Genomic DNA, 27,038 nt, shown 5'->3' with positions numbered 1-27,038 from the left:
CAAGGGGGGCCGCGCGCACTGCACGCCGGGCCACCCGCAATCCAACATGGCGCTCCCCATACGGCGAGGTAGGCGCAGGTCGCGAGCACAAATTCACAGTGAGCGGCCGAATCCATCCACGACTCGCGGGAATTCCCTCCCTCTCACAGTGCTCATTACCCCCCCACCCCCGTGTGTGTGTGTGGCTTCTCTCTTGCAGGTCTGGACGCCTTGGCGAGGCTGGCGACGGCGAGCGGGTGAGTGAGGGGGTCACCGCAGGCCGCGCGGGACGTGGATTTGCATTGTGATGTGATGGTCCGAATCGGCCGCTGTGAGCCCGGTGTGGTCGTAAGCTCGGAAAGTAGACAGGGTTGAGCCTGGGTCGTGGCGGTCATGTGTAGCGTGGGACCGACACGCCAAGTGGTATGGGTCATGCAATCCCCATGGCACCCGCACGGTGTGGGAAGGCCTGTATAACATGCATATTACTCAGTTTAGCACCTAACATACATAATTGCAACGTTGAGATCGTACGTTTAATGTAACGCAGTGACATCGCTCAAGTGATCCTGGAAGATTTGACGGAGGAGATGATACTGTATATCCAAACGTGTTCTAAATGGCAAGTGTAATGCCAGACCTCTCCCAACTGGATTTGAACTTGCAATCGTCAGTGTGCTTTGTAAAGATGCTGTTTCATGGAACTTATGTAGTGCTTAATAAACATGTCAGATTTTTACGTCACTGAGGAAGAAATTTACATTTTTGACAATTTGACTTAAGGTACTACAGTATTTTAAGTTTGCAATGAGTCGCATCTTTTGGGGACACGTTACCGTATTATTTAGGCATCGGGTACTGAACCAGTACGACTGATATACGAGAGTGTGGAATCTGGGGTTCAGCCACCCCTTATCAATCTATCTTTATTTTACTTGACAATATTGCCCTCAATAAAGTAGGCATCGGTGCACATTACAGCAGAATGGGAACTTGACAGGGGGCATGGAGCAACAGGAATGAAAAAAATAAACTCGTAACTCCCTCAGCGGCTAACACCGACTGAGGCGCGGTAAATTGAAACCGCGCAAATTGCAAACGTGCACTTTATTTCGAAATGTTTTTTTTTTTATAAAGTGCAACCATATATAGATGGTCTCAGCCTGGTTTTCACGTAATGTCGCTTGCTTCAAACACTTGAGATTGTAGATACAATACAGGACTCGACTGTTTTCGCTTTTCCTGCAGAAATTGCGTGGGAAAGTGCGCCCCCTGCTGTGTTTAGACCCGAAATTGCACTGGTCCGCGATATTTCTCATTTCAGAATTAAATTAGTTGGGTCGATGCTGTGAGCAGGCGGTGGATATTGTCTTGTAATCTTGAGTCACTGCACCACCCAGTCGGATTGAAATCCGCGGGATACAAGCCCATTCGTGACATGATTAGGTCACGAGGTCAAGTGTAGTCTTTCATATTGGTACAGGGTTGGGTGGTGGTGACGTGATTAGTGCCTTGCGCTACGACCCCAGCGACGTAAGTTGATTCCCGACCACGGCCAGCAATAGTGTCGAATATATGAAGTCGTGTTGGGCTTCCTATAAGTCAATTCAGGCATAATGACGTTTCTGGTGTGGATTGTAGAAGTCAGCAATGGGGAGACATGTGGGCAGGTGTGATGCTGGCAATACCACCGTTTCATGCACCAAACCAGCTTTAATAGGTGCTTGCTAACAGCACTTTCCCCAGCAGGCTGGTAATGTCTAGAGGGGGATCTGTGTGTGTATCAGTGTGCTGACATCACCATGGAGATGCCTACACGTGGGTGCTGTGCTGTCAAGGCGAAGGAACTGGGAACCGCTGAATCGCGTGGTCTACCCACCCCAGCAGCCCGGGGAGGAGAGGAGGCCGGCAGTAATGCACACACAGCAACGTACACTAATACCCACAAACAGTACACGAACATACTCATACCACGCATACACGAGTTCATATACACAGCAATTACATATATATTTACTTGCTTGTAGGAAACAATCAACATACCATAAATCCCACATGCAGTTATATATTCAATACCATACTTGTACATAAAATAATAAACCGATACTAACGCACGAGTACTTACATATATATTAGTGTATGTGTATAGTACACATATACACGACATTTTACATGTAATACACCAACGTAATTTTAGGCACTTTACATACTGATTTTATACCTCCGGATTCCCTCACCTATAATAAAACACAATACACCTTTACATACATATAAGGCATATACACAATAAAACACAGTACACTAATATTATAACATGGAATTATACACATTTACTTATACACCAGAACATAATGTACATAATTCTTACAGTATACTCTTTAGCAATGCAAAACATGGATACACAAATTAGTGCATGCACTAGCCTAATATACTATTACTCAATTATGTAAACTATTATACACACTAATACAGCCGGCCCCGCTTTTACAACACAATGCATTCCTGGAAACCCCATCGTCTATGGGATCATTGTAAATCAGACCCTATTTTCCCATAAACAGTATAAACATCACTTGCCGATGTGTTTTTCCTTTTATCAGCCATATTTTACAGGTTTTAATATGTAAACATCTACAAAAACACTTGAGAATAAAAAAAATCTCCGTGCTAAATCACATTGGAAACCAGACTGACTCTTCAAATGTGTTTTGTAGTCATGTGGGAAGAAGCATCATAAATCAAGTTTCTGCGTCGTAAATCGATCCATGGTGGCGTTATATTAATGTCGTAAATGTGGATAGTTCTAAATCGGATCGTCGTAAACCAGAGACCACCTGTACACCAAAAAATACAAACACCATTATACATATCCTCTGTTTAACATACACCCCTACACTCAAATGCACACACTACAACAATATACATACACATTAACAAGTGTATATCACAATCACATACACATCAACCTGTGCAGATAGACTCAAATTATTCCTTGTGTGTGTCCAGGAGATTTTTCATTGCCACAGGCAGATCAAATACAGCAAAGACAAGATGTGGTACCTGGCAACACTGGTACGTAGCACTCGCATGGATACACCCACACCTACACAGTAATACTAATGCACTCTGTTTTCACGGCCAATGCAAATCAGACCCAAGCTGTGCAGGACCTTACCAAGATCCACCAGCACATCTCGTGCATTCTCCGAGTGCTTAAAGAGCCACGCAGCTCTTCCATGTGCTCAGCCCCTCCTGCTAGATGGCAGTGAATTTGCATATATGTGTAATGGGTTCCGGAGACACTTGTAGAGGTAACTTCTTTATTTACAATACCACACTCCAACAGTCCTGATACTCTGTTACAGCCTAGGGACACAGCCTAGGGACACAGCCTACTCTGGCTACGCTCTCGGGTCCTCCGGCTACAATTACCCTTGGGGAGGCTACCTGACCCGACCCAGCCAAGGTGCGGGTCTGGACTCTGGCTTCCTCGGACCTCGCCCTTACAAGGACGTAGAGCTGGGAGTCCCAGAGTCCCACCACTGGCCAGCACAGCATCCCGGCCCTTACAAGGACAAGCGGGACGAGGGGGTCCAAGGTCCTAAGCTGGCTGGTCTTGGGTCTTGGGTCTTGAGCTGCGACTGGCCCCGATGGGCTGGGGAGGTCCCCTTTTATGCCCCTTTGCCCATCGAGGGGAGGCGTTGCGTGGGATCATAGATCCCCCGCAACCCTCCCCGTTGGTGGCGCCAAGGGGATTAGCTGTCTGGGGTCCCCATCGAGGGGTGGCGTTGCGTGGGATCGTAGATGCCCCGCAGCCCCCCCCTTGGCGGTACGGGGTACCCTTGCAGATGGATCTCGTCTACCACTGCCGGTAAGCGTGGTCCATCTACGGCACTACATATGTGTATGTGACCATGTGTGTATGTAGCCCATGTCTCTAACCCTGAATCTGTTTTTGTGACTGTCAGATTAAAGGTCTGTCTGTGGATGAAGCCTTAGCTCAGCTGGAATTCAGTGACAAGAAAGGAGCTAAGGTCATGAAGGAGGTGCGTTTTTACAACGTGTCAATATAAATAACATGCATTAATTCATCATTTCATATAGAAATGTTCATTGCATTCGGTTTGTTTAACACGTAGGCTTTCGCGACCAGTATTATTCATAATAAAGATTTTTGGGTTAGATCATGTTATTTATAAATGTGGTGCAACCCTCCACCACCCGACACGGCCAATCAGTAACAAATGTGTCACGTTGACAAAAGACAAATAGTTCACTACTTTAGCCCACCGGTGTGTTGAAGAGTGGATACACAACATTTACAATTTGAGTGCGACGACGTTTCGCTGGAAATTACATCCAGCATCTTCGGGTGATTTGCCAGAATAGTGAAGCCATACACCTGCTTCCGGTCTTAAATAGTGCAGGATGACGTCATCATTGTTGAACCCCATCAGGATTCGAGATGTGTTATGTATTGCTTAATAATACGCTTCCAGGCTCGCTGAGTCTGTAGCTATCACAGCGATGGCGACAGACTCGGCGCAGCCTGGAAGCGTATTATTAAGTAATACACAACGTATCGCAATTCCTTGCAGGTGAGTCACATACTAAGTGGCTGATTACTGATCTATTGCATAATTGCATACACCTCCGTCCCTGATCTCGAATCCTGATGGCAGCAGAATGAGCATCCATGAACACGGGGAGAGAGGCTCCTCATGGTGAGGGATGTTGTTTTGCAAAATCTCGTTGATTTGTTTTTATGATGGTGACATGGTGGTGGTAATATCTACAGTGATGGTTGTGTTCGTGATAGCAATGATGATTGTTACGTGTGATATATTTATTATGATAGTGGTGGTGAGGCAAACGAGGTGGTGTATGTGTTCTGCTAGGTTCTGCTGGAAGCCCAGGAGATGGCAGTGAACCATCACAACGTGGAGTTCAGATCCAACCTCTATGTGGGTAAGGGAGCCCCAGATTAAGTTTCTCAGACTCAAGTCTTAGTATCTGTGCTGTCAATATCCTTTATTCAAATTCACGTGAGAGCTCAATGATTTATGAACCTGATTTACTCATGCCTCTTTGTATGTTATTTATTTTGATACTTGTACCTCGTGACACATCCTGGTATCTTCTCCGATGCTCTTCCCATACCTTGTTGCTTCATACTTTTGTGTGCCCCATTATGCCGTCATGTCTTACCACATTTTGTACCTCTCCACAGCTTCATCTGTTTCCCTCTTGACCTCTCATCTTCCTGTAAATCTCTCTTTTCTATGCATCTACATACATGGTCCCATATCACCCTGATTGCTTCTGTATCATCCCATGCATTTTTCTAATTTTCCCCCATACATACGTGTTCCCATTGCCCCCCACACCTTTCCCTTCCCTGCAATTTATTGAACCTCCCGATACCTTATGGTACCTCCTAACCATTCGTTCCGTCTCTCTGCATGTTCCACACCTATGCCCAGCTGAGTCATTCGTAGGCAAAGGCATGTACCTGAAGCGGCTTCGCTACCACGGCCGGGGCATGTTCGGCATCATGGACAAGGTGCGCTGCCACTACTTTGTGAAGCTTGTGGAGGGGCCGCCGCCCTCCGCCGCGGAGCTGCAGCGCGCGCGTTACCCCGTGGAGCATGCACGCTCGCCGCTCGCTCACCTGCGCTCACCCATAGAGCAGGCGCGCCTCTACGTAAAGGAGCTGCGCCAGCGCACCGTCCCGCACTCCCTGTGATGTGCAGGGGTTTAGAGCGCACCTTCCCACACTCTGATGTGCGAGTGGGATTTAAAGAGCACCGTGTGTGCAATCAACTCTGCTCCCTCCTGTAGTAGAAGTTGGAGTGCCCTTGTTTGCAGTCAAATCTGACTAATTGGGGGCAGAGCCTCCGGCTTACCCCAAAGTCCAGCTTACTCGTGAGGGTTAACTGAAGTCCAAACGTGCAATGCATAGGCGCTCGCACAAGTGCACCCAACAAAGCCGGTATGGTTTGCTGCATTCTCAGATGCCTGTGTTTCTTTATTGCTGACGTTCAGACACACAGCTGGTAGCAATTGTGAAGGGCTGAATCGATCTACGACAGGACATGGCCAAATTCCAAATGCCAATTGAAAATGGTGTATTTTATCATAGCCCAAAATCTGATCATGGGTTGTCTGAAATGTTTTGTACAGTATATGAACAAATCAATATGGGCACCGCGGTGGCGAAATGTTAACTACCTTGCCTGGTATACAGGAGGTCATGTGTTCAATCCCGACCCTGACACCTGTATATTTGCAGTTTGTATGTTCTCCCCGTGGTCGCATTTATTTTTCTCCGGGCCCTCCGGTCTTTCCCTTCACATTGAGAAATGTGTAGAGTATTTGGTTGCTATAAATTTCCACAAACCACTTCATTGGGCTGTCATTTGTGGCCAAGGCACTTCTGAAAAAGTTATACAATAAAACCTTGGATTGCGAGCATACTTCGTTCCGGAAACGTGTTTGTAATCCAAAGCAATTCGTATATCAAAGCACTCGTATATCAGTTGTGATCACGTGAGGCTCGGCAGACAAAGTGTAAACACGTACTACTCGTATTGCAAGACCTCGCTTGTTTATCAAATTCATATTAAATTAAACAAATTGCTCGTCTGGCAAAACACTCGCAGACCAAGTTACTCGCAATCCAAGGTTTTACTGTATAACTCAATGGGCCTGACCTGGTAAAATAAACATTGTTTATATGCCACAGCTCCTCCTTATGTGACACACACGCGTGGTTTTGTTAAATCTATTTTATTTGATAAATTTTTGTACAGTTTGCACTCTGCAATAATTATGATTCATCACAACATTAAAATCAAACTGCCTTTAAATAACAATTGCTGTTGATTTATTTTGTGTACAAAATCGAACACGCCACATTGTCTTCATGAGTAATGAGATGGTTTATCGTCGTGCAATTCATTGCCACTGCTGGTTTGGCAGCAGAGGTCTCAAAAAATCAGTCAAGTGGCATCACTTCACCTCTGCAATGCTCTGGATTCCCTTATGGAAACCCCTGCTCTGGCTTGAGACATTCAGGCTGACCCTGAATGTCTCGAGTAACAACAGGGTCCCCCTCTGATGGGAGGTCAGAATAAAGTACATTGGCTGCATCATGTATCCAGCATGCCCAGCCACTGCATGTCCTGCTAATGTGGGTGCAGTTAGACTAATGCGGCACAGGATGAGCTTGCAGCTCAGTGAATTTGCTGAAGGAAACTTGCCAGCAGTGCTAAGATTGTGAAAGATGCCACTGGGTGGGCTTGGTGGTAGCCACCTTCCAGAAATGATGGCAAACAAAAAGCAACACCAGCAATATGATAATGTAATGTCACCACTGTTAAATGGTGAATGACAGCCATGGTCCTTGTTTTGTGTACAGGCATATCTGTCATAGTGCTGCCTTTTATAATGCTGTTTCGTTATTACGCCATGTCCTAGAGGACAATTACTGAGGATCAGCCCATATATATGGAAGTAGGTGTGGTGCTGCCCATAGGGGCATGTCTGTGGAACCAGCATCGAGGTCTATTGTATTCATTCTGCTCAGTCGATTTGACACCTATGCTAGAGTATCGATTCATCGAGGGTGAATTCATAAATTCATTGACAATCCATGTATCGAATAATTCCATCGGTTAGTATAACTTCCCACGGAACGTGTGATTACGGCAAACAGTTAATCTTACACGCAAGCTCCCACCCAATTTGCTGGAAAGTGCATCACTTATTGGATTTTTTAATGTCAGTATTAAAATGTATTTGAATTAATGAAATGATTTTATATATTTATCATGTGCAAAGTATCATTCAGGTCATTACCGATACTCCAATGAAGCCCTCATATCGCTCATAGGTAAAAAAAATTGCGCTGTCAGTACGCATCTCCATTGGAACCATGTTAGTGACCTATAGTGCCGTTTCGTATCGCGCTCCAATTACCAAGTACGCATCCTGAGCGGTATAAGAGGTATGCTTGTACATGTGTGTTTGAGCATATGTACTCTACTGTGTATACGTGTGAAAAGAAAACAACTGCATCAGCCCTCCAAGATCAATAACATTTGTATGAAATTAATGGCTGTCCTGTGCAGAGTGCCAGCCATATGAATGTGGAGTTCGACCACTGGCTCAGGGTCACCAATGGAGATGTGCACTCTACATTATTGATCAGGAAACTGACTTTCTGTATCTGCTGATATGCACATATATATGTTTTGCACATGCACGAAAGACTGGTTTTGCACACGTCTGATGTGTTTACATGTTGTGAATCTATACATTATAACAGCATGTGTGATACAGTATGTCGGTTTGTGCCTGTGTGTCTGGCAAGAACAATCCCATATCCTCTCGGTGGTGCCCGATGGTAACCCTGTGGTGGCTGGGAGCAATGCCATGGGGGGAGGGCCAATTCCAATTGGCTGTCCCCCTCATGGCGCTCGTCGCCACAGTGGCCAACGGGCACTCTGGATGGGTATGAGGGACTGGTAACCCCTCCACCTTCATTTAAATTACTACGAAAACATGCAAAAAATAACGAACTTGTTCCGAACGCCTCAGGGGAACAGGTTTCTACGACGTCTCCTGACCAAACCCCATTTGACGGAGCCAGAAGACTCGACCCGTACCCTCGGGGTTCTTCCAGCAAAAAGCCTATGCAAGTGGCCACGTGAAATGTACGAATGTTCACTGCGGAGGAGAGGCTCCCGCCTAGATCTGCGGTTGTCAGGAGGTCCGGTGGACTGGTTCTGGCAGCAGTCACTGAGGACTAGTCAGTCCTCTATTCAGGGAGGAAACAGCCAAACAACATGGAATGGCTCTTCTAAACAAAAATGAAGGGAGTGTAGGAGCGTGGCGGTGAGGTGTGGGAAGCTGTAAGTCCCCAGCTACTGTGGGCTCGCCTCCCCTTCAACAGGAGGCGGAGTGGTGGTAGTGGTTTACACCTGGGTATTTTGTGTCATCAAACACTCCACCCTCTCAACAACTTCCCATTGGTGATGGGGAGTTGTGGAGAGAGTGGAGATGTTCCCATACCTGGGCACTGTGATTATGACTGACTATGGTTTTACAGCAGAGGTCTCACTCCCAATCAGTTGAGCGGCATATTTTCATTGGCTGCATAACGCTCTGTGGAAGCTACCTGGTTTGTCACTCCAAAGGAAGCTTTAAGTGGTCTTCTCAGCCACAGTCATGCCCTTACCTTTTCTATGCTTGCAAATTGTTGACCCCTTATTCAAACATCTTTGGCGGTTAGAAACATTCAGGCTGGCCTGCCTACAATCCATCCTGGGTTTAACCAGGCTGGATTGTGTGAGATCACAAATCCTTGAAAGACCTGGACACAGTCCCATTGGTGAGCTCCTTCGGCAGGCAAGGCTGCATTGGCTGGGTCATGTAGCTTGCATGCCGAAACAGATTTTAGTCGGCCTGATAGGACTAAATGGGCGTGGCATTGGCGAGAGAAGAGGTGGAATTATGTGGTATGAGAGGATATGGAGCTGAGTAGACTTGCCAATGACTGGTACCAGCAGTAAAAAATTTTATTTAAAGCTTTCGTGACTGCAGGGATTCATATTCTTGGTTCTTTCGGTAAAGTCACGTAGAAGGGAAATAATAAAATAATACATGACCCAGTCAAGATTGGCCTCTGTGGAGGATGCTCGCGAAGGACGCGACTGGGGAGTTGAAGGGAGTCGCCGTCCCAAAACAGCAGAGGGCACTGGAGTGACGCTCACAACAACGAGCAGAGCGCCGGGTGGCGGTCGGGGGCATAGGTGGTGCATCTGCCAGTCATCTCAGTCAACCCATGACTTGGCAGTGAGCATTCGACACGATGCGTGGCCTTAAAGTGCACATAGCATGGCACAAGCGCTGTGGTAAGATCACCGCCACTTAGTGGAAAATGCCAGTTCTTGTTGTACCTGTGTGGATATATGTTTGTGTGAACATTAAGGCACGTTTTTATTTGTGTGCGTATGCATGCACGCTCGTGCACAATAAATCACGCTTTTTTTACCTCATCTCTAACAAGCTCAGCCAGTCTTTGAAGACCCTGGGGACAGAAACACAATTACACTTACACTCTGCAATTCGTGTCAATACGTGTCAAAGCCACTCCTAGTATAATCTCACCCGTTCTTTTTTGTGTGTAAAGACACAAATTGAGAGTTGAATATCAGAGGTCGGAGTTGAAACAGGGACACTAGTGTTTCATCCACACTTGTGATTACCTGTCTCCCTGTATTTTGATTGCCGACCTGCACCTCTGGCGTAGGGGTTATAAGGAGGGAGGGGGGGGGGGCAGGAGGACCAGAATTGGGAGGGGCCCAGTGGTCGTGCTCCCCCACTGGTGGAACGTTTCGGCCACCATGCCACCGTGTCTCTCCCTGTGTCCCCATGTCTCTATGATCCCCTACACCCCCATATCTCCCTGATCCCTTTATTGCTCATGCTTCTCACCGTATCGATGAGCTTTGGGCTGGTGATTGAGAACGACGCACGCAAGTGTGAGGAAACTGCATCCAAGCCAGGGTAAAAATCAGCTCCAGGCACGAACAACACCTGCAGCGTAAATCCAGGTGAGTGACATGTGTAGATGAACGACTTTTTGCTCCATAAGTAAGATCTGCACAACACCTGCAGATGTCATATCTCATGCACAGCACAGCTAATCGACAGCCTCTGCATGTTGTGTGGATCATGGGGGCGAAATGACCATAATTCACCGTGATGCTCAGTGAGGCTTGAAGATAAGGAGATTAAATGCGGGAGCATAGAAAATACAGTACAACAATTTTGCTGCTGCCAAACATTGCATCACAACTTTGTAGCCAACAAGGGCAACCTGGCATGCATGGTCGTTGCCCATCTAAACATGAGCCAAGCTCCATCTTGCTTTTAGTTTCCAAGATATGATTAGATCAGGGGCATCTCTTGAGATTTAACCATGTGTGTCAAAATATATGTGGAAGAATACACGCGTGTGAGTGTGTATGTGTACGTGTCGACTTAGCCTCAAATAAGTACCTGGTGGATTGTATAAATATCGCCATTTTGGGTGACAAAGGTGGCCAGTTGTGGTGCTAGCCACCACCCATTTGTGTACTGTACCGGCCTTCATAGGTGCTTGCTAACAGCACTTGTCCCAAAAGTCTGTAAAGGTTATAAGGGGGATCTTTGTATGTGCGCGTGCCTCTTTTGCCAGGGCTTTCTTCATGATGAGGTCTCGCGAATTTTCCACCCCCAGTAATTTTATCCACAGGAACATTCCTGCCTGGGGCGAATCCCACTCGGCCAAACCTGGACACACACGGAGACATAAGGAAAAACGGTGAAACAGCGACACAGTAAGATGAAGAGAAACGGTGACACAGGGGAGGCATGCGGAAAAACGGGGTTGCACGGGGAGGTACAAAGATGCAGAGGGACGTGTGAGGAGACGAAGGTACGCAACATAAGGACTCAACAAGGAAGGTAGAGGGATTGTATTCTGAGGTATGGGGATGTATGAGGAAGCATGGGGACATAAGCTGCCAGGTTGGCAAAGTAAAATTTCACATCAGACAAATCGCCATTAATGTAATAAATTTCATCAGATCTTCGAAGCGAGGCAGGCATGAGCCTGGTTAGTACTTGTGTGGGAGACTGCCTGTGGGCTTGGGCAGCAAGGTACTCAGGGGGTGGTCGTACAGCAATGGATTCTTGATTTTGTCTGTGCAGATTTCTCGTGTTACCCCCTCATATATGTGTGTTTTCTCCTGATACTCCAGTTTCTTTGCACATGCAAAACACTCATAAATGTAATCGGCCAAACATCTGTAGGCAGGTCCCTAAAAAAAGTCTTAATAATTTAAGACTAAAACAAAATACATTAATGTTATAGAAATTGATAAGGCACACAAATGTCATTCGTTACCAGTAGTGTGTGTCCGCATACGTGTGTAGATGCGCATGCCACCGTGAAGCTTCGTGTGCCTTACCCGTGAGCCATTTCTCGGCGGAGGAGACCATTGCATCTTTCTGAGAGCGGTAAAATTCCACCACACTGCAGCAGACAGAGGAAGTCACAGTGTCACGCACTTACCGACAGGTGACAGAAATGTCAACAACATTTTAATAAAGAGACGCACTGTTTATTTGATTCTAAAATTTGCCAAGTGAATATATTTGCTGAATCCAAAATGTCTGATTGAAAAAAAACCCATGAAGAACGTATACATTGCATCTCAACTATCAATCTTTATTGGCTCAACAATTGCCTCCTCCAGGGTATGGACTTTTTTTTTAAATGCAGTCTCTGACCATGTCACCGGAAGTGCGCTCAGAAGCTAAGCTGGGTTGAGAGCCTGGATGTAGTGCTTGAATAGGAGGCCACCATGCTTACCAGGGTGGCATCGATTACTTCGAGGCTGTGCAACACATTGTGGTAAGCAAAGGACAGTGCTAAAAAATACATTGTTATTCGGCCATTCTATGCTCCCCACCTTTAACCAACCCATGGTTACCAGTGTGGTAAAGTATGGTCAAATAACACCTCTCCAGACCTGAAGTGTGGGGAGGCCCTCTTCCAGCAGTGGATTGACAAAAGGGCTGTACGAGTACATTCATGTGTGTTGGTAACGCATTCCGGTTTAGTGGCAGCTGAATGGTTTACCGTTGTGTGTGGAGGATTGGTTAAAGGCTGCACAAGACTCTATGCGTAGCAGAGTCGCGGGTCTATCCCTGGTCTCTCATTCACACCAGGGTGTCATCAACCATTACGGGTGCCACTGGCACCGGTGTGAGTGTAGCGTGGGTGGTATTGTGCTGTCAACACACCTGTCCACGTGGTCGAGAAAGCCATCGATGCCCCATTGCTCCAGAAGCTTATACACCAAGATCTGCAGAGGCACATCGTCATCTGCATCATTACCCTCATCATCGTCATAATCTACATCATTACGCTCATCATCATCTTTACCACCACCAAAATTATCATCTGTATCACCATACATCATTATCCTTGTCACGAGTCAGACCTCCTCTTATCCATGTTGACACGTGGGTCGCTATTTTTTTTAGCAAACAGCCACGTATAAATGGAGAAGATACACACGTAATTTGCTACCACTACTACTCGTGGATAGCAGGAGCTATCCCGCACATAATTGGAGCTTCTGCGGACCGATCATGTCCAAGGTTCACAGGATTCATGGATAATAGGGTTGTGAATAAGAAGGGCTCCACTGCATTAACATTACTATCACCATCACTATAAAAATCAACACCATTTGATAACTGTCACTGCTCTCATCTTCATCACTTGCAAAATCGAATCATGTTAAACATTATCATCGTTTCATGCTGCTGACATTATAATTTTCATTATCAACATCACAATCACCAAAATCAACACCATCAAAATAATCTAAACTCTCATCCCAAATCATCTTAGACACCATCATCATTGCCAATTGTCACAAGCAGAGGGAAACAAGTTATGTGCCGGCCAAATTGATGTATTGGCGGTACACCGGTGCAGCATAACACACCGGTCCTCATAAAACAGTCTGAAATCAATATTTTTACCATCAAATCTGTTTATCAGTCTTTAATTGGCCCTACTAATTTAGTTGTTTTCATTTATTTTATTTTATTGTTTACCTACGTGACTTTACCGAAAAAACCAAAGAGTATGAATCCTTGCAGTCACGAAAGCTTCAAATCTAGAATTTAATTGGCCCTGTTACGATTCAAAAGTTTATTCAGTCTTCTGAGACTTGCTAAAAAGGGTCAATATTGACCGTTGATTTGGGTCAGGGCCAAGCGATTTTTAGACCGACCAGGAGGGCGAGCACCTCGAGGAACAGCAGCAGCAGCAGCTTTCTTGCGAGCCTCGGGTGAGACTGGATCATCATCTTCGTCGTTTGACCTAAGGTCTTCGTTCATTTATCAGCTTCACATTCCTTATTGCCTTACAAATACTGGAGGAAGGGCCTTTGCTATTGATGCCCCCAGGATCTGGAATGCTATCGCCAATAAACTGCAGCTTGGATCACTACCTGTGAGATCTTCACTCAAAACTGCTGTAGAGGAGTTGTACACCCCTAGCTGCCACTGCTATTCAGTGGCCTGAAATCAAATGTATCGCTCCGTATGACCGCTGCAAAGTATGATCTTGAGTTTTGATTATAGTGTGCTGATCTTTAAAGGTGTATTGAAAAATTGATACTCCTACTGATACTCCTGCTGTTATGGAGTGACTCATGCTGCCAGCTATGGCTGCAAAGTTTGGTCGTACATGTTATGTGTATCGTTTATACAGGTAGGAACAACAGTTCCACACTGCCCACTAGGGATTATTTGTCTGTCTGTCTGTCGTGCATAGCCGGGCGGGCTCAGCACCACGTGACGCGCCGCCCCACGCAGCTTGGGCCGCGTGACACGGATCGCACAAATGCGCTGTCCAACCAAGTTCCTACCTGCCCACTCCAAAGGAACGTGTTTGTTACATTTAAATCACAGTTCTATGATCACTGTTACATTGTTTTTATAGCTTTATTTTGGTGATTTCGAAAACGTTTTGGTTTAGCCATATTTGTTTGTTGTAGTGCAGAGTTAGACTGATAACTTTAATCTAAATTGTCTTATGGTTGTTATTATTTTACTTGCATCCCACCGGGATTTTTGCACACTGTGCTTTTTCTGGAAGACTTTGCTGTTTTTGCCTGAATTTTTCTGTTTCTCGTAGTCACTTTAAGATGTTCCTTGTTCATGTTTTTGTTTGTTGCGGTTGCACCCGATTCAAGAGCCGCATGGCTCACAGGGCAATACCTAATCAATGAAACTGAAACTTGAACCGACGATGGACAGTACGGCAAGTAGAGTGTTGGGATCGTTAGGGTTAGATTTGGGATATTGTAATGGAAACAATAAATGAGGAGAAAATCTAAATCCCTCGTGAACAACCAAATACTATTGAAGGTTTTCTCTTATAGGCATCATTATTCATGAAAGGTCAGTGCTCGTATTTCTCCAACCTTAACCTCACCATAACCGTCCGACCAAGTCTAAGGCAACAGTGAAATCTGTCGAGGGGCACGAGTCAAAACACGGAGCCAATCGTCATCAGGCTGGGTGCTATACGGCAACAGACCGTGAAGTTTTGTGTTCAGCTGCTCATAACATTCGTCTTCCGACTGCTTCGACATCACGAGAACTGATTTTGACGAACCCCACAAGATTTTCTGATCGGGGTTGTGAATCGCGGGAAAAGAAATAAAATTAACAATTATTGCGAAAAATGTGCTTTTTCATACCGCGCATCGGTGTACCGCCAATACATTCAAATTTGAAAATGGACTCGTGTGAGGGTGGATGTGTGTAAAAGTGGATAAGTGAGGTGAGTGTGAAGATTCACCCGTCAATGGTTGACCTGTTAAAATATGGATGCATACATGTTGGACATTGTGAGCGGGTGGATGTAAAAGACAGTGGATGTGTGCATCATGGTAGACCTGTGAGAAGGTGGACGTGTGCATGGTCGATGTCTGCATGTGCAGGATGACTCGGTTCACCAACTTTTTGGGTCCCGTCAAGAAACCCAGACGCAAGCTGTCATCGGCAAGGACAGCCAGAGACACAGGGCAATAAGGGGACAGAGCGACACACACACACCCAAGTCACCTGTAAGAGATTATCACTGAGAAAAAGATAATGATTTAAGAGAAAAGGAAGAGATGACAAGTGAAGAGAGAATTGCTGAGGTGCACTTGATGATTTTTGAGGAAAAAAAAGATGCTAGTTAAGGATCAGGTTATAATTTTTATAATCAAGAGATGTAAGTTGAGGAACAAGAATGTTGAAAAGGGTTCTCTCACCCAGAGGAGATGATCTTGGAGAAGGAATCTGTGCGGATGACCCTTCCATCAACATCCATAGAGAGGAAAGATTCACTCCAGGGCTGGGACAACAAAACAATTGCCATTAACATCATCACCTCTATCACGTCATCTCCATCAAACCCAACGTCATCACTACATCACCACAATCACAGCCAACATTATCACTACATCACCTCCATCACACGCAGCATGATCACTACATCATCATTTCTCCACGTCCATCACAGCCAACGTCATCACTACAACACCACCATCCCAGGCAATATGAATTATCACTACATCACTTCCATCACAGGCAAAATCATCGCGACATCACAAACACCCCCACCTCATTGCTTCAAACACAAGATCACCTCATCATCTGTATTGCAGGCAACATCAATATGCACCTGACATTACCACATCATAACCTCCATAACATCCAAAATCACAAACATTGCCACCACATCAAGGACAAAACAACGACATCACCGGCAACATCAGCACATCATCCCAATCATCACCAACTCCTCCATTACAGGCAACACATCACCGACAAGACCGACTTGCACAGGCCTCTCACATTCCGGGCCATCTCACCTTTTTAAACTGCAGGTAAAAGTAAGGGTCGTCTTCGATGATGAGGAGATCATACTCCTGTGCAATCTGAGAACACAGGTAAGTGGTTGAGAGTAACAAGGCAAGTGGCTCTGTGCGTGAGCCCAAAGAGAGCCCACACGCGGCTCTGCTCGTTTCCACCTGCAGGCCTCAGCAGCCAGTTGGTGGAAGTCCCCACAGGAGAGGCGGGTCTCCGACAGAAGTGCGGCAAGCAAGCATTTTCAGGACTGCACCTTTTACCTTTTAACTGAGAAAAGAGGGAAAATGTACCGTGTGGTTTGTACGTTCACACGTGCCAATCAATTAATTCATTACTGACATTACCCCGGAAACAATTACCGATTCCTGAAATTCGGAATCGGTAATGGAACCTGATAACGCGGACTGATTCACTATCTTTTTCTTTGTGTGTGTGTGTGTATGTCTTTGTCCTGTGGGTAGCCGTAGTGCAGTGTTTAGCAAGCTGCGCTATATGAACCCGATCACCCGAGTTCAATTCCCACTCACGGCCAACACCAGTGACGGGTATCTAGTGTTTGTAGGTGTATGGGCACATATTTGCTTCGATGTGTGTTGGGTGGATGGAGCAGTGGCTCATACCGCGGTCCTGGAGTCCCAGGGTTGCTTCTTGCTCACGAAGATCAACAGTGACAATTGGAATCTGGTATATGCTGGTGTGTATGGTTATGGGATGCGTGTGTTGTTGGGGGGAGCGGCAGTGCAGTGGTTAGCATGTTGCGTTACGAACCCAGCAACCCGAGTTCGATTCCTGCTCATGGCCATCACCAGTGATGGTTATCAGAACCAGTCCTGGGCCTCCCCTAGGTCGACTCAGCCTCAATTGAGGATCTGGTTTGGTGTGTGTGGGAGCCAAAGGTAGCCGGGCACAGTGCTGAAGCACCCACCGCCTTGCGTGCCGTGCTGGTCTTCATAGATGCTCACCAACAGCACTTGCCCCAACAGTCTGTTAAAGGCTATAAGTTGGGGGGGGGGGGCTATGTCCTGTTGGCACTCAGCGAATCTGCGATGGGGCTGTGTAAAGTAAGTTGCATTTACATATGTGTGTATGTTATGTGTATGTGCATGTGTCTCACGCGGTATATTTCCCGTTTCCTGTCGGTGCTCAGCGAGGCTCCAGTGGGGTTGCCACCATTGGGGACTGTGCAGAGCACACGGGGGATGCCTGAGGCAGGGACGCGGGCGTCTGCTGGAGACCACGGCGAGAGCACGCGACGCAGATCTGCCGGGATCATCCCCTGTGCATCGCTCGCTACGCTCAGCACACGCGCGCCGAGTGGCTCCACCTGGGATGTTAAGACACGGAGGGACACGGGGGGTACAGGTTTGCACATTGGAGGATATTGAGTCACACAGCGACAGGGGCAGAATACAGATTTCAAGCAAGAATGTTGCTCTCCCCCCTGAAATGACGACCCTAAATTCATTATTTTTTAGCTGCTGTGCTACAGACCACAAAGTCATGTGGCTGACAATGCAAGTCAGTGGATTATCCTCTCCCAGCTCTCACGCCACCACTAGGCAATATCGTGCACTACACAGTCCCGACCTCGTGACCGTGTGCTACAACAGCTTTGTCTAATATTTATTTCCTTGCCTACTTTGCATGTACGTATGGTTTTCAAATAAAAGCAGAAACTCTGGAAAGTAGTCGGGTGGCTCAGGAATCAGAGTATCTGAAATGGCACCACTGGAATCTTGGGGTTTGCATCTGGGTCTTAGCTGCCTGTGATTAAACCAGGTTCTCAAGTGGGTGAAGTCATCAATGCCTGCAAAAAATACCCATAATATTAAATTTGGTTTCGCACTCAATTTGACATTATTCTAACTCCGAGGACGACAGATGTTGGTTGGTTGACAAACAGACAAAAACTCCATGCAGGATATATTAAAGATGTGGATAAAGAGGTCTCACAAAGAGATCTTAGAAAGAGTGATGTGATGATGGGACCGTTGTCTGATCCAGGGTGGTGCACTCCTATCTGTAGAAGTTCTGAATGTACATTTTTCATCGTGTGACAGAATGCTGATAGCACAATTGGGATACAATGTGGAAAAACTAAAACTCACGGCGATGAGGGTGCCCGGGTATGTTGGCGTGTCCATGAGCACGTAGTCGCCTCGGGTGATGAGCATCTCAAACACCTGGGCACAGTCATACAGACAAATATACAAATATACGCATCTTATTCATCTCAGCCAAAAGACCCATTACTGTACGGGGTCCACTGCTCAGGTTTTCTTTCTCCGTAGGCTGCACCTCTTCCCTAATCACATCCATCGTCCTCATATCTCGTTCCACCACATCCTTCCATTTCACTCTCGCTCTTTCGCTACTCGTTCTACCCTGCACCGCCATTTCTACAGCCCTTACACTGTTTCACCTTCTCGAAACATAGACACCTGCAAATACAAAACAATCTCCAACTAAAGTCACGATGCCGGGACGAAGGTGCACTTTGAGGCCATACGCAGTGGGGAAGCCATGCGAAGAGGTTACTGATCAGACCGAAATGCATGGGTTAGAAGAAGACAACCCCATAAACACTGATACCTTGTTAGGTGTCGATACATACCTGGGCTGTGTATCCCAGGCTCTCCCACGTGGGTTTAAAGCTTCGTAAATAAAAATAAAACATTATCGGGGCCTGAATGTGTTTAGCTTCTTAGATATGGAGAAATCGGGGGCACTCCAGGTGGCTTGGCCATCAGCATGTACATGGTATGCCCCTGTGCAGTGTGCACACCTTGCTAATCGCCTCCTGGCTGCCTGTGGTGATGCACACGGTCATCTCGGTGTCTGCGGATTCAAATTTGCGCGTCGGGGGGTTGTGAACCCTCGTCTGCAGCTGCTTGAACCAGTCAATCAGCTCAGGGATGCTGCACACAACCACACAAATGACAAAGATCCCCCATATAGCCTTTAACAGACAGTTGGGGCAAGTGCTGTTAGCAATTGTCTATTAAGGCTGGGATGTGACCAGTACCATGCATGGTCACTTTTGTCTCCCCAGTGCCAATGTACCCACAATGCATCAGGTACTGAGTCAAGCGAGGGGATGCCTCGGATCGGTTCACATATCGCTCACAACTGATGTCAGCCAACCATGGAAAGCAATCGAACTTGGGTCATCGGGTTTGTTGCGCAATGCACAAGCGAATATGCCGCTGCAAGCACGTACAAACACACTCACATATACAAATACAGTGCATATACGCAAACACACATGCATTTATCCCTCCACATACACACGCACACACAAAGACACACGTAGGTGAATGCACACACACCAATACAAATATATATGTAGTGAGTCCAACTGAGTCGCAGACCTTCAGAAGCAACACATTAATTACACAACACGTACAGTATATACACAAGGGGTAGCTGCCCCTTTACCAGATACAGCCTAGGGTGGTGACCACCCAGTTAACTACACTACCATACAGGAGTTAGGGCTACGACGGACCGGACCCGTACTCGGGTCCCGGGACACGTGTTGGTGCCTTTTCAGATGTACAACGTGGAGCTTCCAGCTTGCAGAACGAAGCGACCCCGGTCCCTCCCGGGGACCCACCTTATATCCTCCCGGGTCAGGGCTGCTCCGCCCTTGGCCCCGCCCACCTTCTCGAGCGTTCTAGCTCCCTCTCGATCCCTCTCGAGACGTGATCACCCCCTCGCCCCCCCACCTGGGGGCCTCCCTATGGACACTCCGGATCACGTGCCTATGGGGTCAACCAGAGTGCCATGGCCCGGGGCAACCCTGCCCCTGGGCTGACACTCTCCCGCTCCCTCTAGTGGGAGCCCGCACTGCACACTGTGCGTGGTGCCCTCGCTATCCCAGCGCTCACCAAGCCCCGCTAGGGCTGGTACTACACCCGCCTACGGGGCGTACGCGATGACAGTGCTTCGCACGCCATGGCCCTCCAGGGCCGGCACCATACAGTGACATCCCCAATGTCACTACACATACATGCATGCATTTACGCATTCATTCAAGTGTGCAAACAGCTCCCTGTACACGTAGGCACACACAAAAGAAGAAGATCCCCCGTGCAGCTTCTGCAGGGGAACATTCCGTGAAGTAAGCACCGACATGGCACATGAGATCTTTGGTCTCCCTAATGCAAATGACAAAGCACCAGGTGATCATTCGAGGCTCAGTTTACCTTGAGAAGGCTCAGGCCAGGTTGAAATTCCAATTGCCTTTGATTCTATACATCGTGTCCAGGAATCAAACATGGATTTTGAGACTGTAGTGCAATACCAAAGCGACTATAACCACACACACACAGCTGAGAGCATTCTCCCGCATGCACACATTGCATCTCCTGTTATCACTTGTGTCTGTGGGCATCCGTGTATCCCACAAATGGCCTGTACATGTCCCCATGTCACCCCATGTCTCTGTGTGTGTATTCTGACATGTTGTGGGGAGCGGTAGTGTAGCAGTTAGCGCGCTGCGCTATGAACCCGGCGACCCGGGTTCGATTCCCGCTCATGGCCAACACCAGTGACGATTATCTAAACTGGTCCTGGGCTTCCCCTAGGTCGACTCAGCCTGAATTGAGTACCTGGTGCGGTGTGTAAACATCGCCACTGGGGAGACAAAGGCGGTCGGGCGTGGTGCTGGCCACCCACCCCCTCGTTCCGGCCTTCATTGGTGCTCGCTTACAGCACTTGCCCCCTACAGTCAGTTAAGGCTATACGGGGGATCTTTGTCTTTGGCATATTAGCACGTGTAGTCATGTGTCGTGTGTCCCTGCGCCCCTGTGCACATGCCCTTGTGTGCTCACTTGTCTCTTTCTGTTTCCTCTGCCACGTTTGTGGCTCCAAGCGTGTCCCTTAGTGTCTCTGTGCATGTCCTCTTTTGTCTCCATGTGTGTTCCCATATTGCGAGTCTACGCACCCATCCGTGGGCGAGTACTGCAGCATCCTCGCAACGGTTTTGGTGTCGAAATTCAGACGGGATGGTCCGGGTAGCTTCTCCCTGTGCAGGGGCCGTGTCTCCACGCTCACCCCAAGGAATGGGAACGTGTTGGGGTTTGGCATCCCCGTAGCTAGGGAGATGAGGCTCGGTGGAGCCTTCAGCTGCAGGTCAGCTACGATCGGACAAATGGGGACACACAGGGAAGCAAGTTACAATGAAACGTGGCGTTGCATGTGCACGTGTCGATATCTGTGAAGTGTAGATACAATATCGATAGATACGCAGCCCTGCAATTACTTGCTCACGCCACTACTGAAAATAAACAAAAAGTAACGAGCAGAGCGCCAAGTAGCTAAACCGCAGCAAGGTGGCACAGTGCGAAATTATCTCAGTTAACCCATAACACATCGGCCTATTTTGTAACCTCCTGCTAGTGATCCTTCATTAATTCACTTAGCCGCAAAGTGCACCTAACCTGGAAAAATCACTGTGGTGATGCCACCATGGCGTCGTGGTGAATTACGGTTGTTGTATGTCTACGCGTCAGTCTTCATGTGGGTATTTGTAGTGTATATGTACGTGTCTTTATTGACGAGTGTGTGGTGTATATACAGTATATGTGAATGTATGCATGTAAATGTATGCACGTGCATTCCTTACTCAGAGCCCGGATGGGGGACGTGCGTCTCGCAGCGCTCACTGCATTGATGAAGCGCGAATAATTCATCTCCCGCCTTCTCCACACACACACAGGGCACACACCAAAGGCATCGAACAAAGATGGTCAGTGCATCACGCGCTTTCTGATGCGCTACTGCAGCCGTCTGGAATGCTCTTCCTTCCGATATTGGAAGCCACTGGAGCTATGCACTTTTAAATATAGATTGACAACTAATTTAGAAAGAAATGCTTTTTGTGTTTAGTTTGGTGTCCTTCCTCCGTACCTCCGATTATCACGGTTGGCTACGTACGGTACGAAAGAAGTTGAACATACATACACACATAGCATACATACACACAGCACACACATACACCATAACCATGAACAAATACGATAACCATGCACAAACAGTACGCACATGCACATAACATAACCATACACACAAAGTACACACATCAAAAGACAAAGATCTCCACTATAGCTTTAACAGACTGTTGGTGCAAGTGTTGTTAGCGAGCACCTATGAAGGCTGGCACGACACACGAGGTGGGTGGCCAGCACCACACCCGGCCGCCTTTGTCTCCCCAGTAGCTATCTTTACACACTGCACCAGGTACTCAATTGAGGCCGAGTTAACCTAGGGGAGGCCCAGGACTTGTTCTGATAACCATCACTGATGTATGCTACAACATTATTTATAGTACAGTAAACCCTTGCTATACGCGAGTTTTGGATTTGCGGGTTTCGCATATTCGCGATTTACTAAATGTACACCAATTTGCAATTCGCGAGCCGCTGGACTCCAGTATTCGCAAGTGTACGTGCCAGACCATCGACACCAAAAGTTACGAGTTTGAGTGAAAAGGTAAAAAGTGTTAGATAGGCGAGATACCGGTGGGAGTGCGTCTGCGGTAGGCCGAAATTTCGGTATAAAGGAGTCGAATGAGATCCATGAAAAATAACGCAAATGCAAATCAGGGAGGAGTTATCCTCCTTAATTACTCACCATCACCACCATCGTAGTCAAATCATCATCAAAGGTAATACAAAAAAACACATTGTCCTTTATAACATATTAGTTATTATTGTAGTCGTTATTAAACATCTACCATTTCCCCCCTTAATTTCACTCCTACCATTTTTCGCGTTGAACAAGGTTTCTTCATACTCTTAGGTTTTTTCGGTAAAGTCACGTAGGTAAAATAAATAATAAAAATAAATAATAATAGAAATAAAATACGTTTTATTTTTTATTTGTATTATTTATTTTTACCTACGTGACTTTACCGAAAAAAAACTAAGAGTATGAATCCTTGCAGTCACGAAAGCTTCAAATCTAGAATTAAGCTTTCTTCATTTGCGAATTCTACACGCGAGCGTTTTCAAGAACGTAACCCTCGTGAATAGAAGGTTTACTATATTAAAAAAATAATATATTCCTCCAGTTTCCTGGCCGATTGCTGGCTGGGCTTTCTCTCCATCCCATAAATAACTCTGTTGTTCGTCGACCTGTGGGGCACTGCCACGTGAAGAGTATAAGACGTTCAAAAACATATCATTGATTGTGACACCGAAGAGGTGAGAATATGGACGACAAGAGACTGACCCGGTTTTTTAAAATTGCTAAAAAAATTTCAATTTGTGCTCCATCAAAATATGTATTTTTCCAGAATTATAATAAAATCCTACAGAATCCAAAAAGCCCTAACAAAACATAATTATCTTGGCATTTTATTTTTTAATAACCGAGTACAAGATCGCGAAAAGAGTCTTAAAATCGCGTTTGCTTATTTTATGTTGCAGAGCAAAGGTTTCTCTCCTCGTCGTAAAATAATGTTACAACACTTTGCCAATACGGTACATTCCTAAATCAAGGCGGGTTTTGGTGATGGGTGGTCGCCACTGGCATTAGCAGTTGCCAAGAATCCAAGTAATTTCGCAGGGCTCATAATGCCACCACTCCCCATACTATACAACACTGTACTACAAAGCATACACGTAACCGCTTAACAAGCATACACAATTCGCATACCTCTCCATCTTGAGCAAGCACAGATACACACAGAGGGAAGATCTGCTCTGCAAAATGCCAGATCCCACTGGAGCCTCGCCTGGTTAAGTAAAGGACCCGAATAAATAATTAAACATGAGATGAATAAACCTGTTATTGATTACGTGGAGTTTCTATTAATAGGTCAGTATAAATTCGCTAATTATTCATGTTAGTATTTTCAAAATGTTTCAGACAATGAACCTTTATGACATTCTAGTGGGTTTTAATGTCTAAACTAAAAGTTGTTTGTTAAAATGTTTCTGTTTTTGTACGATTTAATGTTGTGGTCAAATATACAGAGGAATAGAAAGATCAAAATTCGTGCACGAAAAATTAAGTTTGCAGGGAGTACATACCCTGACCCACTCACGAACATCATTCATATAAATACAACGATACCCCCCGTGTAGCCTTCAACCTGCTGTTGTTGAGGCAAGTGCTGAGGACCCAGAAAGGTTGGAACGGCGCACGAGTGGCCAGAACCACGCCCGGCCGCTTTTGTCTCCCCAGTGGCGATGTTTACACACCGCACCAGGGACTCATTTCAGACTGAGTCGACCTAGGGGAGGCCCAGCACCGGTTCAGATATTCGTCACTGGTGTTGGCCGTAAGAGGGGTTCGTAGTGAAATGCGCTGACAGTCTACATTGACGCTTCCCCGGAGCTCCGAATATCACGATTTGGCTACGTACGGTGCGAAAGAAGTTCAACATATATACATTGCCACTCACACCAATCATACAAATACCATTTACACTCACACCAATCCAACACACCACTTGCACCACGACACTCGCCATTCGTGGCAATGACGTCGCAACGGCACTTGTGCCAGGCTAGGTGCAATTTGCAGCCACGTGAAGTGTCGAAGGCTCACTGACAGGAAGGTCTCGGGACAGACCCAGCTGGTGCCATGGGTCTGCTGACTGAGATGACCGGTAGATGCACCACCAGTTGTATCCCCTACTGTGTCACCACCACGTTCATCCACCACCACCACCACGCTCACCCACCACCACGCTCACCCACCACCACGCTCACCCACCACCACGCTCACCCACCACCACCACCACCACGCTCACCCACCACCACCACCACGCTCACCCACCACCACCACCACCACGCTCACCCACCACCACCACCACCACCACGCTCACCCACCACCACCACCACCACCACGCTCACCCACCACCACCACCACGCTCACCCACCACCACCACCACCACCACGCTCACCCACCACCACCACCACGCTCACCCACCATCACCACCACCACCACGCTCACCCACCACCACCACGCTCACCCACCACCACCACGCTCACCCACCACCACCACGCTCACCCACCACCACCACGCTCACCCACCACCACCACCACCACGCTCACCCACCACCACCACCACCACCACGCTCACCCACCACCACCACGCTCACCCACCACCACCACCACCACCACGCTCACCCACCACCACCACGCTCACCCACCACCAGCACCACCACGCTCACCCACCACCAGCACCACCACCACGCTCACCCACCACCACCACCACCACGCTCACCCACCACCACCACCACCACCACGCTCACCCACCACCATCACGCTCACCCACCACCACCATCACGCTCACCCACCACCACCACCATCACGCTCACCCACCACCACCACCACGCTCACCCACCCACCATCACCACGCTCACCTACCACCACCACGCTCACTGATCCCAACTTTTTTTTTAAATCTCGGCAATCGATTCTCGCGAAAGGAAATCAACTCCGTAGATTCGAGGCCGTCGATCCGACTCGCGCGCCCCCTATTGGTCCACTCGCTTCTTCGGGGTCGATGCCCCTTGGCGCCAAGTCAACGTAGCACAGCTTACGTTGAACTATAAAACACCGTCTTTGCTGCAGCGACGTGTCGGAGCGATACTGTGCATTACCAAACCATTACACGGCGATGGAAATAAGTAAATAAAATTACACGAAACTTGCTCGGCCCAGATTTGTAATATTCGCTGCGAAGGTGATGTTGTTTTATTTAAATCGACCATTATTGTGGCAACAGTGGTCAATAGCGACATCGGCAGCGTTTACCTGCGATTGAAGATGTGTGAATGTTGCTGTTTGCTGCGCGGCGTACGAGCTAAATCCTCGTGTGAGTTGTGAGCGGCCGTTGCGTGAAACCCAAGAATCCCGGCGCCAGGGCTGGGGGTGTGTCTGTCACGTGACCGCGTTCTGCGTTTGCGATTGGTGAAGAGCGGTGGGGGCGGGGCTAAGGGGGTGTCCCCGAACTGGGTGACAGTGACTGAGATGATGCATGGGGTGGGTGACTGAGTGGGTGGGTGACTGAGTTGGTGGTGGGTGACTGGGTGGATGAGTGACTGAGTGGGTGAGTGACTGAGTGGATGAGTGACTGAGTGGGTGAGTGACTGAGTGGGTGGGTGACTGAGTGGATGAGTGACTGAGTGGGTGAGTGACTGAGTGGGTGGATGACCGAGTGGGTGGATGACTTTGTGGGTGGGTGACTGAGTGGGTGAATGACTGATTGGGTGAGTGACTGAGTGGCTGAGTGACTGAGTGGGTGAGTGACTGAGTGGGTGAGTGACTGAGTGGGTGGGTGACCGAGTGGGTGAGTTGGTGGTGGGTGACTGAGTGGGTGGGTGACTGAGTGGGTGAGTGACTGAGTGGTGAATCAGTGACTGAGATGAATGGGGTGGGTGACCGAGTGGGTGAGTGACTGCGTGGGTAAGTGACTGAGTGGTGAATCAGTGACTGAGATGATGAATGGGGTGGGTGACTGAGTGGGTGAGTGACTGCGTGGGTGAGTGACTGAGTTGGTGGGTGACTGAGTGGGTGAGTCAGTGACTGAGATGATGAGTG

General features: G+C 47.4%; 2 protein-coding genes across 7 annotated transcripts; one reads left to right on the top strand and one right to left on the bottom strand.

Annotated features, from left to right (window-relative positions):
- MRPL22 (mitochondrial ribosomal protein L22) lies at positions 1 to 6,848 on the top strand. The gene is made up of 7 exons (XM_078594545.1): positions 1 to 68; positions 200 to 236; positions 1,767 to 1,890; positions 2,986 to 3,051; positions 3,948 to 4,025; positions 4,878 to 4,947; positions 5,463 to 6,848. The coding sequence occupies exons 1-7, from the start codon at positions 47 to 49 to the stop codon at positions 5,723 to 5,725; spliced, it is 660 nt and encodes a 219-aa protein (XP_078450671.1). The 5' UTR covers positions 1 to 46; the 3' UTR covers positions 5,726 to 6,848.
- AADAT (aminoadipate aminotransferase) lies at positions 6,753 to 26,365 on the bottom strand. 6 transcript variants are annotated; one of them, XM_078594539.1, is made up of 15 exons: positions 26,253 to 26,365; positions 22,109 to 22,182; positions 21,428 to 21,620; positions 19,265 to 19,397; positions 18,588 to 18,662; positions 17,594 to 17,803; positions 16,482 to 16,547; positions 15,879 to 15,961; positions 15,516 to 15,612; positions 12,838 to 12,899; positions 12,000 to 12,064; positions 11,213 to 11,319; positions 10,480 to 10,535; positions 10,037 to 10,072; positions 6,753 to 9,941 (listed from the first exon to the last, which is right to left on the bottom strand). In XM_078594539.1, the coding sequence occupies exons 2-15, from the start codon at positions 22,173 to 22,175 to the stop codon at positions 9,752 to 9,754; spliced, it is 1,440 nt and encodes a 479-aa protein (XP_078450665.1). In that variant the 5' UTR covers positions 22,176 to 22,182; positions 26,253 to 26,365; the 3' UTR covers positions 6,753 to 9,751. The 6 variants fall into 6 exon arrangements, 5 of the variants coding, with proteins under 5 accessions (XP_078450665.1, XP_078450660.1, XP_078450662.1 ...); XM_078594534.1 differs by lacking the exon at positions 26,253 to 26,365 and adding an exon at positions 24,142 to 24,199; XM_078594535.1 differs by lacking the exon at positions 26,253 to 26,365 and adding an exon at positions 24,142 to 24,199 and having other exon boundaries at positions 9,784 to 9,941; positions 10,480 to 10,581.
- Between the last annotated feature and the right edge of the window lie 673 nt (positions 26,366 to 27,038).

This window comes from Lampetra planeri, chromosome 5 (genome assembly GCF_965212315.1).
Source record: "Lampetra planeri chromosome 5, kcLamPlan1.2.h2, whole genome shotgun sequence".
Taxonomy (NCBI): domain Eukaryota; kingdom Metazoa; phylum Chordata; class Hyperoartia; order Petromyzontiformes; family Petromyzontidae; genus Lampetra; species Lampetra planeri.
The sequence above is the reverse complement of the archived record's forward strand: the minus strand, read 5'-3'. Positions and strand labels throughout refer to the sequence as shown.

Coding starts and splice junctions, on each gene's coding strand:
- MRPL22 (XM_078594545.1), top strand. CDS start 47: ATGGCGCTCCCCATACGGCGAG. Junction 69..199: donor GGCGCTCCCCATACGGCGAG/GTAGGCGCAGGT, acceptor TCTCTCTTGCAG/GTCTGGACGCCTTGGCGAGG. Junction 237..1,766: donor AGGCTGGCGACGGCGAGCGG/GTGAGTGAGGGG, acceptor TGTGTGTATCAG/TGTGCTGACATCACCATGGA.
- AADAT (XM_078594534.1), bottom strand. Junction 17,804..18,587: donor ACCCGGGCACCCTCATCGCC/GTGAGTTTTAGT, acceptor TTAACATCCCAG/GTGGAGCCACTCGGCGCGCG. Junction 10,536..11,212: donor AGAAAGCCCTGGCAAAAGAG/GCACGCGCACAT, acceptor GCTTGGATGCAG/TTTCCTCACACTTGCGTGCG.